Source organism: Athalia rosae, chromosome 3, assembly GCF_917208135.1.
Source record: "Athalia rosae chromosome 3, iyAthRosa1.1, whole genome shotgun sequence".
In the NCBI taxonomy this organism is placed as follows: domain Eukaryota; kingdom Metazoa; phylum Arthropoda; class Insecta; order Hymenoptera; family Athaliidae; genus Athalia; species Athalia rosae.
Window position 1 is genome coordinate 23,119,477 of NC_064028.1, and position 15,054 is coordinate 23,134,530.

The following is a 15,054-nucleotide window of genomic DNA, read 5'->3' on the forward strand; positions in this document are numbered from 1 at the left end:
TACGTGTGACTGATATAACCGTGACCAAATTTCAAATTCAAATTCCTTCTGGACACGCAAAATTCCGGTTACATCGCACAAAAGAAAAGGAGAAGAAAAAAAGAGGACGGAAATATAAATAAATGAACGCACTTTCGGGAATGAGAAAGACAATTAAGGAAACCGCAGAATCGTCGTGGGATTCGGAAAAAAATAAGAAAAATAGAAGCCGATGCCGATCCATGATTTAGAGAAAGAAAAAATCGTTACGAAAGATTCTCAAGACTCACCAATCCATCGCAAGCGGAAATAGCGACGTGAGATTTTTCGTGGCCTCTGATAACTCCGCGATAATGACATCTGCTCCCCTGATTTTTTGAAGGCCTTCGAACATGGATACCCCTTTTTCGGCTCTCCACCACCATTCCGGGTGATATGAATTCTAGGGAGGGTTTTAGTTCGAGGTGATATTCCGTTCCGGCCACCTCCATTCTGTAGTGAACTTCTTGTCCATCGTGATCGTGGTGGTGCGTCACGTTGTGAGATACAAGTTCACCGGTCGGAGTCACTTTGTACGGCGTTGCGATGTTATACTCCTCGATGGACCCCTCGTGCGTGTATATTCCTGAAATTCACATACGAAAATTATTGCAATATCTTTATCTCCACATTCCTGAACTGATCTCGAAATTTTGCGATTTGGTTTTCTGAATTTGTTAATTTTCGAAAAATCAAATACCGAGAACGGTTTTTATAAAGTGGTCTGAGATGACGTTGAGATGGCGACAGGCATCTTATCCCCCTCCCCCTAAATTTTTGGACCGAGATAAATCGTGATTTAATGAGAAGGTTGAAAAAGAGAGAAAAAAAAATTCACCACTCTTCAGGAATTTATTGGCGCAAATAATCCGGGCAAGTTTTAAATTCTATATCCCCGCGTTTGAAAACCCTGTAACGACACTCCTGATGGAGCGTCATTTGAGGTTGTTTTATCAATCGATCGCTTTATTAGGCCTATCAGGGGTGACTGTGATGAATTTGTTGAGCAGATACTTTTCGGTGATTTGTCAACATCGCTATGCCCCTATGCGCAATTGGCTTGATCCGTGATGAATTGTGTCCGATATAACCAACTACGTCCCCTGCGTCTCCAGGGGGTGAAAAACATCCCAAGAGATAATTTTATCAAAGTCGCAATTACTGACGAGTATTCGAAAAGTCGAGCGTATTTTGTTAATTATTTCAGTCTCCAGATCCAGGAATTGTTAAAAAAAAAAAAATAGAAACCTCCTCAACCCAGTCCAAGAAATTTTCCCGAAGAAAAAGAAAATCGACCTCGCAGACGCGTCTGAATGCCGCTGAATATTTCGATCGTACCAATAAATTATGGATTATGATTATCTTTATTGTGCACGGTAAGCTTCAACGACGTACTTACGGTTACTTGGACCGTAAATTTGTTATTTATTGCGCCATATTTGCATACAATTTGCTTGCGAAGCAAAACCCTCGAGTCCCTCACCAGAGGATCCGCCATTTCCAATCAAGATTGGAAGATTCAGAACTGGAGCGAACCCTGATAAGAAAAAAGTGCTGGCTTTCCTTCGGGATACACCTACTCCAAGTTAGGACTAGATCGATTCCAAATTCGATTTTTCCCGTAGGTCAGGGGTGATAAATGTATTTCGCGAATCTGTACCGCGTGACGAACCCCCCTCGTGCAATCGCGCGGGCTACAAAACGAAAACGAAAATTACAAAAAAAAAACAAGAGAGACGGCACGAAACCCACCAGGAAACCTACGGGACTGTGACTGCAACACTATGCGAAACTAATAGGGACTCCACAGGTTCCGCATGTAACCCATGTCTGACCCGTGTCAGAGTTGGCCTTGGGCTGCAGGTATATCTGCGGTGACCAATGCACGCATTGGCGAAAAATATTTGCCCTCTGATCTCCGGATGAATAATCATACGTGTGTTTCACACCTCGGGCTTTTTTTCCCGACGGAAAATACCCGCTCGCGGATGACTGAATAAAATTCCAGTTGAAATTTTTTTTCAAAATCTACACCCGCCTGACCGGAATGCTATTCAATGTCGTATGCGTGTCATTTTTTACATGGGGTACGTTCCGAACAATCGGTTGTACTAATTGAAAGGTGACCAATTGCATCGTGTGATAAAGTTATTTGATGAGTTCAGGTAGAGATGAGACCGACCTTCGACATTTTTATCCACCGGCTATTACAATGGAGAATGAACGGCCAATTTACGATTCTCTCGTGACGAAGAATTTAATTGATTTGTAAAGCTTTTTTTGGCGTTTGGGTTGCGGGCGGCGTTTTTTCCTTCGTGATTCCATTGGACGTGCTGGAAACGAATGTAATCGGACCGGATAGCGCACGTATTCTATCTTCGCATGGTTTCCGTTCGCCGTTCTTAATATGCAGATGAGAAAATGCGAGAAATGTGGTAAGATGCATAATGTACCTTCACCGGTGGAAGTAGCAGGCTGCCGATTGCAACTCTTGTCCAACGTCCAATGGCGTATGCGTGGTACGCGCGTGTTGGCGACAAATAGAGTAAACTGTATGCGAGCAGGGAGCTGCAATCATCATTATCTCATTATCATTGAACGAGGAAAATGGTGGACCGGTATATGGGCGGGCTCTCCACCCAGTAGTCAGGGTTGACTGAAAGAGCGCCGTTCTTTGCCGTAACTGTGTACAGGTATACGTCGCTATAAGCAAATTATACCGCGTTATTAACAAGTTGGCGTTACTTGCTGGGAGTGGATTGAATGCTGAAAGCTTCTAGGTGGCCGTTAATGCAAGTAGTTCGATTTCCTCCGTTCCTCCGCAACTCCAGCTGGCTCGACCCGCACCGACGCGTGCTGATAAATTATGCGACCCGAACCACAACACGTTATACAGCGTTGTGAGAAAAAGAGACAACGGAAAAAAAAAAATTGGTGAAAAAAGAAAAAAATTTGCGTCCGTAACGTGAGGGGGGGAGAGAATGAAATTTTAATGACTGGTTCAGGTGAAAAATTGGAACTCGTAAATCAATAAACTGGCAATAATATCGTCCGGATGAGAAATTATGGGCCTGCGAATCTGTGGTACAGAAATTATTGATCTATGGCACCCAGAACTGCTTTCCAATTACGAATTCACTTTCGAGGTAGTCAAACGGGTGAAATATCAGCGACACAGACATCCTCCGAGAAGTTTTTAAGGGGGGAATTCGCGCAGTGATTCATCACTTTTATTCAGCCGCTTGTGGGGTGAAATATTTTTCGTGTTATGCACGAGATTCCGAACTTACGTTTCAATTTACTTCGTCATTTTTTCGACTTTCTTCTTCTTCTTCGAGAAAAAGACAAAAAACCAACTCGTCGTAATGCTTCGGAAGCCTAATTGTTCTTGTATTTTTAGATTTTTTTATTATCGGGTTAAAAAGTTGATCAATTAATCCAAAAATAAGGCTGCAGGGTTTAGGATTGTTGAAATAATCTGAGATCTCTGAAAACAAATGTTAGTTCGACGCCGATCGGAGGACGGAACAATTATACGATGAGATTGAAATTTTCATTGAAAAATCAAACGAACCGGCTGATTAAAAATCTTTAAATTCTGAACGAACCGTTATCGATGAGACCAGAAGTTACAACAAAAACCAGTTTCTTCCGGTGACTCATTGATGGTCTGACTCTTGGTTTACTAAAGTAAAAACGAATTTGCATATAAATTTATTGAATCAAATCGTTGAAGCTTCAAATGCTCGCGACGTCATCTTTAAACGACGACAATTATCGAAAAAGACAAGAAAACTTATTGCGTTTTTACTTGAGAAACTTGAATGGATTTTTTTTTTCCACTACAGCTCGGAAGGCAGTCCTCAATTACATGGAGAAGTAAACAGTCCGTGGTTCATGAACCGATGCCGCCTTTGATGAATCTATTATCAGTCACAAGAAATCAGGGCAATCTGCTCGCTCGTATTACCGACAAAGTAAAAACGTCGAAATGATCCTTCGAAGACTGAAATGAGAAAAAACAACTTCGTATTATCTAGACGAGGCCGATTAACCCTGTGAATTGAAATCACTCGAGAAAAGTTCATCAAATTGAAATCTATCTTGATTGAACAATTGGAAAATTTTTTCTACCAAAAAGCAGAGTACGTGTGATACATTGGTAAATGAACAATTCAGAAGAGACACGAGTAAATTGGGATGAAAAAATTATAAGCCGATGGGAGATGTTCCCAGAGAGACGTTGAGATATCTAATTAGCGCAGGCATATGTGAGAATTTCCTTGGGATTATCTTGTTAATCCGTTTCAAGATACAAATGCATCATTGTAGTGCGCGGAGTGTTTATCTCATTTCTGCAAATTAGGTACACGACCCCGGAATTCGCGCAGATGTTCGCCATTCTTGGAGCGATATTTCATCTGAAAATATCGTAAACTTACAATTAGCACCGCTACGTGCTCAAAACGGTGGTACATAATTCATTAGAATATGGATTTCTTTGAGACCCTTCGAATTGCTAGAAATAATTTCTCGTCGTTCGCCGATTTTTGCGACCTCTCAAAATTAATTATAACGTCTACGGTATGTAAAGTCGCGAACGTTGTCACATTCCGAAGTGAGCTTTTCGCGCGCCTTGCAGCAGCAAGTAGGGCAAAGTAAATCTTAATCTGTCGTTACAGGACTCGCGACACCGTAACTCATTTTCTTCACTTCGACTGACCGAATCGACTTTGAGATTAGAACGTATCCTAACAGTGAAAAGGTTCGCACGACCCGTTAATAATTTATTACCCAAGTTAAGTTGTCTGCCGTAACGTATGTGTGTCTGTCGCGAATAAACTGCACCTCTGTCGGATCTGCGGACATGAATTATTTAATCCTTCGCACGGCCACTAGTCCGTCGTGGTCGCGTATGATTTACAGACAACCTCGGTATGACTCCAAAAACGGGCTACTGATTGACAAAAATATTCTGGAGTTCGGAAACACGTGGAAAAGAAATTTTCGCTTTGAAACATTTCAGCCGATTGGTTTCGATCATCTTTCGCAGAATGAAATGCAGAAGAGAGTCTTCGGGGATCGGGTGCACGAAGATTTTTACGTTTCGGTAAGGATGAGGTATTCCAGCATTCTAACAAAATAAGCAAAATGAGGTATGGGAAAAATAAACTGCAATCAACGCGATTAAGTATTCAGAGATAATGATTTCCTCGAAGTTTGTCGTGTATTTGTCATTGATTGATTTGATTGCGAGGTGGAAATATATTCAAGTATAAATATACCATTTCTGGTCGAGTTTGAGATACACGTATATATGTATATGCAGGTCGTTTTGTAGGGGTCTGTGGTTACGGTCACGCGTCGTCTGGCAAGAAAAGTTGCCGACATGATCAAAGCGCGAATAAAAAATCCGACAGACGTAATAATTTCGCGTCGCAGTCTGAATATCGATGAAATTAATTCCGATGCTGAGTTTTTTTTTTTTTTTTCTTCAATTCAACAAGTTGTGCATTTTAAAACATTTTCGTAACATGTCGCGTCTCATCCGCGCTTGGATATGCAGATTGCGGCTCACGATCGACATGTTTCTAAAATTCTAGACATTTCAATGAATTTTCTCTGTGGCTTGTGAACGACTCTCCTGCAGATGGCAATTTGAAATTTCATCTGGTTCGGGTAAGCCGGCCCTTTCACCATTGATTCACTAATTACAATGAGAATCATCCAAAAAATGGAATGAGGTGTGCATGCTCAAATGCGCTCAACTTGTGCAACTCGAGCCCCAAAGGAGGCGCGATCAGCAAATTGGCCCAGACGTAATTCGCGTCATACGGTACGACGACGTAGCCAGCGATGAAGATAATTCTTCAAAATTTTTGAGAATTCTTGACATCGATTTTTTGAGAAAAAGAAGAAACATTTTTTTCAAGCACGTCCACGCTTATTTATACGTATTCCATACAGGCATAACTCTACAAATGCTGCAGAACACTCCCATTGAAGATTGGATGGTAAAGACCCACGGAACGGGCTCATTGTGGATCGTAAACGCCGACGTTTGCCGCAGCTTCTTAACCGCTTTATGGAAAGCTGTTAAGTTAAATCGGTCTTTATAAATACATATTATATTCAGACATATTATTTCTCACTTTGCTGGTCGACGACGTGCTCATCATATAATATGAAAATCGGCTTTCTTTCAGCTCCTCCGCCTTCACCTTCATATTCCAACTATATAATTCTTCATGTCGTAGTTCACCATAACGTGCGGGCGGACAACTGCGGAAGATACCAAAGTACGGACGAGGTTGCGGAACCACGTGGGACGAGAGGGCCGATAGATAATGAGTAGTGGAACCCACGCGTGACTCTTCATTTTTTAATTCATTTACTTATTTAATTTCTTCTTCTTTTTTTTTTTTTTATCCACGTTTGATGTTTTTTCGTTTATTTCGCTTTACGACTTTTCACAAATGAGACCCGTACGATAAAAATCTGAAGAGTAAAAATTTTGCGGCCAAGAAAAATCATTCAATTTTTTTTTTTTTTTTTTTCTGATACGATAGGAGTAGCTGTTCAGGAGGAGTAAATTAGACAGAGAAATATACTCGAAAGTTTGTGGTATACCTACGTATAAAACGTCAGCGACAAGTAGTTCACCTTGACAGTTGCGTTGTATCCCTATTTCGATGTGCGTAAGTTTGGCCAAAAATTTTACACGCATTGATCTTATAAGGTGAAGTCGGTTTATATCTCTCTCCTTTTGCCGTTGATATTGGTATGCACGAGACGTCGTCGCTGACAGAAATCATGACGGAAAATAAATGAAAAAAAAAAAAAACCTACGAATCGATCCCATCGACTGGTTTAAAGTGAGGTCACGCGCGTCTCTTGAAGTTTCTTAAGCTGGTTAAAAAGCCAATGCGACGATTACTCATCGTGGAATTAAATTTTGCAGGGCATTATTGAACGATAAAAAAAAAAAAAACGAAAAAAAAACTACGAAGCGACCGATATTTCATTGGGGAATCGAATATCGATCGATGGGTGGTAGCGTTAAGCTAGAGTGTTTTTTTCATCTACTTTTAAACTACGTATATATATACATACACTCGTCGCGTCCGTTCACGCGATGTTCCGATTCCCCCCGTTCACTTTTCATGCAGAGTAATTCCTACTGTGAAGATCCAGAAATTTCAGTCGGATCACGTACATACGTACACTTGATTTGATTCGACACTACTGCGAGCGATATAAAATCGTTCGAACGGACGTCCGTACCGAGCATCACGATCGTCGTGGAACAAGTAATGTAGATTACGTAATGGCGAAGCGATACGTCAAAGCTAGATGGTTGAAATCTTCGATTCATCGGGTAGCGCCGGTTAAATCCGAGGAGAAGAGTCGTCTACGAAGCGTCGAATGGAAAAGAGCGAAAAGAAATTTTCATCGTGGCGAGTGTAAGGGAGGTGCACTGCAGAGATCGTGAATCTGGAAGTAGCATGGGACTGCATGCAGGAAGAAGAAGAAGAAGAAGAAGATGCGACCGGTCCATTGACAGGATGCCCACGCAAAATCGTGAGCTGCTCATGAGCACGTACGCGTTTTCCTACACGCACCAACACGCGTGTACACCACATCCGAGAGTGTATGCATTATTTATTACCGAGCACCCACGTAACGCGCGCCCGGTATATAACACAGGTATAGGTATACAGCGGAGGTACGAGCGTACAGCCATTCACAACGCCGCTATGGTCGGTACTTCTCGAACAAGAGCTCGCATGAATGGACATCGACGTAAAATCCCATCGCGGGGACAACGGAGTCGCGAACTCTGAACCGTGAGCCCGGTAAACATGAGGCTGTGGAAGTTTTTCTCCTCTGGAGTTCGATGAGATTATTTGCCGTCGCGGACCGTTCCCTACCCGCCCTTTTGAAAACGCACTCGAATAACGTGGAATGGAAGAGAAAAAAATAAAAATAAATAAAATAACTGAAAAACAACCAGAAAGAAACGAATGGGCAAGTGGATGGCAAAGGTGCTGCGGTGAAGTACCGTTTACCGCAATTCAATAAATGACTTTCATCTTCGAGAACTGTTTTTTTTTTTTTTTCTCTCTTCTTTTTCTTTTACGCGACGTGTGTAATACCGCAGGACAGCTGAACACTTGAACTGTTTCATACGTCATCCGGTGTACTTGATGTAAGCAAATGATGAAAAAAAAAAATTGGGCTACGGTTGGCTTTGGCATGGGACAATATCCGAGCGCGCCAGGCCTGGACATCGGGTTCGGAGTATAATGGGGGTGCAATGTTCCGGAGTAGCGTACATATGAAAATCCCGGGGGACTCACTAGTTTTCTAAATTTTCTTCGGAACTGTTTCCGTATTTCCAATTCTCGAAGGGGTGCTACGGTCCAACTTTTTCCACTTCGGTAATACTCGTAAACTATTCTCCGTAGACTATCTTCCAAATGCTAATAATACTCGTATAAATTCAGACTGTTTCGTAGAATTTATATAAAACTTATGGGAAATTTTCACCCCAACCCTCAGAAAAAAAAAAGAAAAAATTCGGAAGAAGGTCTCGTCATCAGCTGGAATTTGTTTACTAAAAAATGTAAAAAAATTCTAGCGAATAGTTCACTCGGCTGCTATATTTATATGCCGAAGCATATCCAAACCCATCCACCCTATGGACCAAAAAAAAATGGTAATAAAATGGTAATAAAATGTAAAATCAGTGAGACTATGTAGAACGTAGGTCGATTGTTTGAGCAGGTTATTTCAAGGCATATATATATTTAATAACTCTATGCGGCTATACGTTCGAGAATCGCAATTACCTGCCTTACGGTGGACAAATTATCCATACCACTTATCCGACGGAGGTAGGGCTATATAATGTAAGGTTAGGTAAACTGCCTCCACGGAGCAATTTTCTCTGATTACGATAATTGGTTTTAACTAGACGCTAATTTCGTAACATCTGGCGTCTCCGTACATAAGCGCACATGGCCTGATGTATATTACACAGATATTTATGTACATGTATGTATATTATGTATACACACACGCGCACGCACACATAGTTACGCGCTGCAGTTTGCAGTTCGCGTACATGCATTCATTTGCCCCTGTGCATGTGCCTCGCATGGGATGCAATTTGACATGTCGTCGTTGAGGTTGCACGGCGTTTCTTTTCACCGACGGAACAAATAATATATGTAATGATCGAGTACGACAAAAGTTGCGTTTGTATGTATTCCGCTTACTGTAAATAGGTATCGTCGGCGAACTGTATCATTACACATCTCGAGAATATGCAAAACGGTATGCTCGAATTATTAAAACTGCACCATCGAATTATTAGAATTTAGTGGCAAAATTGAGAGCGCGGAAATATCGCAAATAATTCTCTACTCTTACAATACGTAACGTACGTCGTTTCGACTAATTGCCACTAATAATGACGAATATGATTTTTAAGAGGTAGAGTCATTTTGATTAAAAAAAAAAAAATCGTGGCTCCGGAGTTCAGATATATATCCGTTGGATCGAATCGTAATGGAAAAATATTTTTCGAAACTTTGTTTCGTTTCAATTTTCGTCGTCTCGTAAAGTTCTTACGTTTGTTACTTTACGGTAGGTAACAAGTTAATTGAATCTCACAAGTTAATAATTCCCGCGGCAGTCGGACATCTTGATTAATTAACTCGATTTCATCCTCGTTCAATGTGATCGACGGTTCTAACGATCATTGCGATATAAGGTGGGTCGGATCGGAGTGAAGAATGGTATTCAATTAAACCTTTCGGATCCTTAATTCCGGTACGATATTATTACGAATTTGTAATTAATAGGGCAAAATGATACGGAATGGTTGAATTCATCATCTATGAAAGCGTTAGCTTCCGCAGGTAATCGATGAAAAATTACTCACCTCTTACGGCACGTCCATTGTTGCGAATTGTAGAATGTGCCAGAGCAACTTGCAGAACAAGTAGAATCCACATGACGCTTATTTGATAAAAAATGTTTTCCATCTTTTCGAAAAATTTCCTCATCGTATCACGAGTATCTCCAAGGTTGGCATCTTGCCTAATCTGCAAAGAAATTTGAAAAATCCTCGTCATTAAAATCTCCGATCGTCCATTTCCAATGAACCGAAAAAAATATCAACAGAATAGAAATGAGTTGTTCCAGAACTAGAAGTTGTCTGGAGAGCAATCGAGTAAAGGGAATTAATTAAGGGTGGCACTAGAAGAGTCGCGGCCTGATTTTCGCCGACTAATTAGCCCCGGTTGATTAAAATGAGGTTCGTCAAGTGCCGTCAAATGAAATAGATTTTTCTATTTTACAGACTCGCCATTCCACCTCTTAATTCGTCAAAAATCATAGAAAAAAAAAAGAAAATTTTTCAAATCATTCGACCACGTTTACCAAGAGGTGAATAAAACGATCACCTGATCACAGGGGAACGAACAAGCAGACGAATTGCTCGTCTGCACCCTAAAACTCGTTTAAAATTAGTATTCGAATTGATCGTTCGACACACAGGTATGTGTGAGCTCTGAATAAAAGATCTTTTAATAATTTCAAATCGAATGCACACGTTCGGGTCCCCTCTCGATACGCATTTTTAAATATTCGACGATCGTCGGGGGTGACGTAACAACAAGATACGGATACCTTTCCGTATCGAGTGTTACGATATTAATCGAATTCATTCACTGTGTCGTAATACGGGGTTCTCTCTTCTCTCTTGACCTCTCGCCCCTGTTCGGATTCGCGTAGAGGGCATTGGCGAGTAGGGGCGCGACCCCGCGAGTTTGTCGCGGAGGAAATATGATTTTATGACCGAGCCAATTATCGTTGATACCGAGAGCGATTCTGGTCAATTGAGAATGATGAAAAGTAAGCGAAATATTTATGGACCCGAACGCATCGATGGTTTGAATAACGGGGAAAATCTTGAGGAGCGAAATCGAATCCACATTAAAATGTTCAGAATGCGCGGAATATCCGAACTTCATTATACGATCCGTGAGAATTTCGAGGGATGATGAGGGAAAATGAAATATTCATCGGAGATTATTATACGGATCGATACCGTCCGCGATTCGAAGTCTTCGTTTCAAATCTTCCTCGATGTACGTAACACGTGTGGTTCCATCGACAAACCGCGAACGGCGTACTCGAGCTCAGCAGGTGTCACGTGTGAGAGCACATGAAAAATTCGGATAGTTTAAAGGCGCAAACAACTCTGGAGTTGCTACCTGTTGGAATGAGCTATACGCTCCTGACGACGATGTATTCTTTGTTCTGTAGCGATTTCATGCTCCTCTCTGTGAACTTTACAAGCCCACTTCTCTAGATCTGAGCGTTGAATTGGCCATTCGGTGTCCGCGAGACTAAAGATTTTTGATCCTGTTTCTCGAGCCAAAATCCAATGTGAAAAAATGTTACCTCTTCTAATTAACGTCATTACGGCTATTCACCTGACGTATGAGAATATTCAAAAAGTTCGAGGGGGCCGCTATGGCGTCAGGCGAACAATAATTAAGCGATGAGCGAAAGGCGCGCACTCTGACTCAACTGGCTGACTGACCTGCGACAACATTGCAGAGTTAATTGACACTTTGCCGTCAGCAGTTCGTGGTACAACTTCCGCTCAATATTATTGCGGCTTCGGTGTCTGGCCAGAAATTTTCGAAACACCACCGCCGATTACTCGAATCCTCGAGCTCCCCCACTTCGGGATCTGTATTATTAGAAATTCCCTTGAAATTTTCAACCATGGAAAAAATGCTCCGATCCGATAGGTGAAGGCTTCCGATCCCGGAACGAACGTTTCAAAGAGAATCGTCGACGATTCGATCGTTCGTTTCGACCTCCGTTTCAATTACCCCCCGTTTTTTGTGGTTCTTCGTCGTTTTCATAGAACGGATGAATAAAAAAATCGGAACGATTGGGCTTTCCTTTGGTTAATTACGGTCGTCGATAATAACGGTGGAGAGTGAGCCCCCGCGGTCGAGGGTTGGAGCTCGATTACAAAGGGGCATCGTGATACCGGGGCGCGTTGTTGTCGGGTAAATATTTACTCATGATTTATGCTGGCCACTTTGAGTTCGGCACGCGGGCGCGAAGAGGAGAGACCCCGTGCGCGCTTCGTTCGTATTGTTCGCCGCTACTCCGTAGGGTGATTGATCGAATATACCGGTGCATATTTATGCTTTGATATTAATCATGTCTCGACCGAACAACCGACTGACGCGACGGTTCTCCGCTTGACGCGAGAATTTAACTCAGGCGCCACGACCGTACGGAATGCGTTCGAATATCTAAAACCCGAATTTCCTTTACTCTATTTTTGCGAAATTGGCACGTCGTGCGATCCACTGCTTCTTCCCCATGGCTTTTCGCCAAAACTAACGAGTGAATCCAACGGAACGATCAACTTCGATTTTTCTATCGTTCCCGAGGAACGAGTCGGATTAATTTTCAGACCGGATCCGTACGACTGTGACGGATTTCGAAAAATCTTCTTTTTTTCTTCCAAACGATCGACGAGAAATGAAACGTGTCATCGATCGTTGACTGCTTCGCTATAAATTCGACTGCATTCATTCACTTCAAACTTACTACCTCTAAAAACTGAGCCTTTGCAGCTTTTTTTGATACCGGAAATGCAATTCTCGTTTCCAACGCAATGACCTTTTTGACATTATTCAGGATCTCCAAGATCACAAGAATCGGTATTGCATTTCGATCGAACATAGGTATACTCGCGCATGTATACCTATATATCGATAGACGCGTTCGTCGCCATTTTGGTTCTACGTAAGTAGTCCGTATGAATACTTTGCCGCTTTTTTTTTTTTGCAGGAAATCGAACGAAGGTCTTCAAGATCGACTGGATGCAATTGAGGAGATTTTGTCCAAAGTTCGTATAGATAGAAGGTGCGCCGATTCGGTGGGCAAAGTTATCCTATGCATCCTCCCGATCTGCACAAGACACTCATGCACAGGCCTAAGCAGATCGGCGGATCGAATTCCTACCTATGCCATTCAAATTGTAAAATCTGAATCATTCGCTGTGCGAAAAGAAATATGAATAAAGAAAAAATGATATCACATCTGTGTGCGAAAGTTTCTGAGAACACATTTCGTTGCAATGGCGAAATTCGTTAGATTGTGAAAGTTATTGATTGATAAAACAGAAGAACGTACCCGTTCGAGCGGACGTCAATTTAGATGCACTGTGAACCGATCGAATGATCATCACGATTATCGAAAACACACTAATCCCCGTACGTATATAGGTATACGTCGAGTGTAAAATACCCGTTGAGAATTTTAAAGTATCGTTGAATCATGAATATGTGAGTATATGTACCGATCACTACATACACCGTGTGTGTGTTTTTTTTTGTTTCTTTTTTTCAAGTCTGCGACACTCGGATTTATCTAATAAAAGAGTTTTATCGTGTCTTTGGCAAAGTGATCTGCGCAGTAAATATATTACATTATATATACATATACGTATGTGTGTGTGTGTGTGGAGATATGCAGAGTTACGGTTAAAAGTGCGCGGTAGCTTAAACGCGTATTTCGGCGGCGATAATAATTGTACAAGCGATAAACGTGTATGTGTGACGGCACGTTGCGCCGTAACGAGCACTATTTCGGTGATAATTTGTATCGAAAACACTGATCAGTATCGACGGTGAGTGCGTCGGTTTTTCTTCGAAGTCGTCGGGGAAAATCGATCGGCTCTAACCCGTCCCGACGACGAGGGTAACGGCGACGACAAAAGTCACGTTGTCGCGCTTAGATGGTCGCGCGGGCGCGCGGTTATCGCGCGAATCGTAAGACCGCGCGAAATAGCTGGATAGAACAACGTGAAAGAAGCTTATAATGGTCGCGTACGCGCGTGGCCACCGGTTCGGGCGATACGAAGATGCCAAGGTGTCCGTTCGTTCGAACCGTTGCAGCGGGCGACGAAGTCGCGGTCGTGATTGCCGCCACAACACTAGACGCTACTCGATCTCGGTGCGGTCAGACTCGGTTCTCGACAACTCGCTGGATCGCCGGGCCACTCGCTCGTTCGCGTTCCTCTTGCCCGTAGAGGCGCCTACCACCGGACTCCTCTCCACTACTTCTCTCCCGATCTTTTCCATCTTCGTCTTTTCTCCCGCGCTTTCGATGCTCCTCTCCTCGTTCATTTTTCGAAGCCGAGCCGAACATTCGGCAAGGGGCAAGGCGTGATCTAGGTGAAAGAACACGCGGAGCGTTCCCGCAGCGGGACGCCGATTCGATGCGACACCTCATCGCCCGGTCGAGCGCTGGTCGCGACGAAGAGTGCGGTTTTTTTTTTTTTTCTTACACACGCGAATCCAAAGACACCGTGGCGACGGGACCATTACCTCGTTACACGGAGTGTAACGCGCCCGAGACCGTTGCGGCACCGTGTGCTCTCTCGCGCTCTCGTGCTTCTCGGAAACGTGATTCCGAAATCGGGCAGCAACGACCCACGCGGACGGAATCTAAGCGAGGTACGCGTGGTCGGCAAACAGGTGCTCGTTAACGACCGAATCTCGACCAAATCAGGACCTCGTACTGCCTACCGATGCAAACCCTTTCCGAGAAGCGGAAAATCTGAACAGTCCATCGAATCGTTGAAATCGTTTCGTTTCGGCCGAGTTCAAATTCGTTCGCGATTCATTTCGTCTCAACGATATCACCTATTTTTGACGCTCGGAATAATCCGAAATTCGAATGGGAAATTTTGAGTATCGCTCATCGGGACAATACTTGGAAAAATGGATGTCGTCGAATCGGGGTTTTTGTGTCTGCAGGGAAGAGCCTGTGGTCAAGGGTTAGCACAGGTATTTATGACGAGGAGTATCCGGAGTCAGGACCTGCACCGAGTTCGTCTGGCTCCACGGGTCGGGCGTCTGGAGTCTCCTGATCGCGGGATGAAGATCTGTTTGTCCGATCGCGAGTGTGCAGCGCCAGGCGTCTCGG

At 42.9% G+C, this 15,054-nt stretch overlaps 1 protein-coding gene across 5 annotated transcripts in view; it reads right to left on the reverse strand.

Annotated features, from left to right (window-relative positions):
* The window catches only part of LOC105683841 (A disintegrin and metalloproteinase with thrombospondin motifs 7), a 31,544-nt gene extending 17,476 nt beyond the window's left edge, over positions 1-14,068 (reverse strand). For 3 of the 5 annotated variants that reach the window (XM_048653353.1, XM_012396761.3, XM_048653356.1), the window contains exons 1-3: positions 13,258-14,068; positions 9,968-10,130; positions 270-604 (exon numbers count right to left, since the gene is read on the reverse strand). In XM_048653353.1, the coding sequence (XP_048509310.1) occupies positions 270-604; positions 9,968-10,091 (459 nt within the window). In that variant the 5' untranslated portion in view covers positions 10,092-10,130; positions 13,258-14,068. Of the gene's footprint in view, positions 1-269; positions 605-2,471; positions 2,896-7,131; positions 7,307-9,967; positions 10,131-13,257 lie in introns of those variants that run through there. The other 2 variants (XM_048653355.1, XM_048653354.1) reach the window with 2 other exon arrangements.
* Positions 14,069-15,054: the final 986 nt, after the last annotated feature.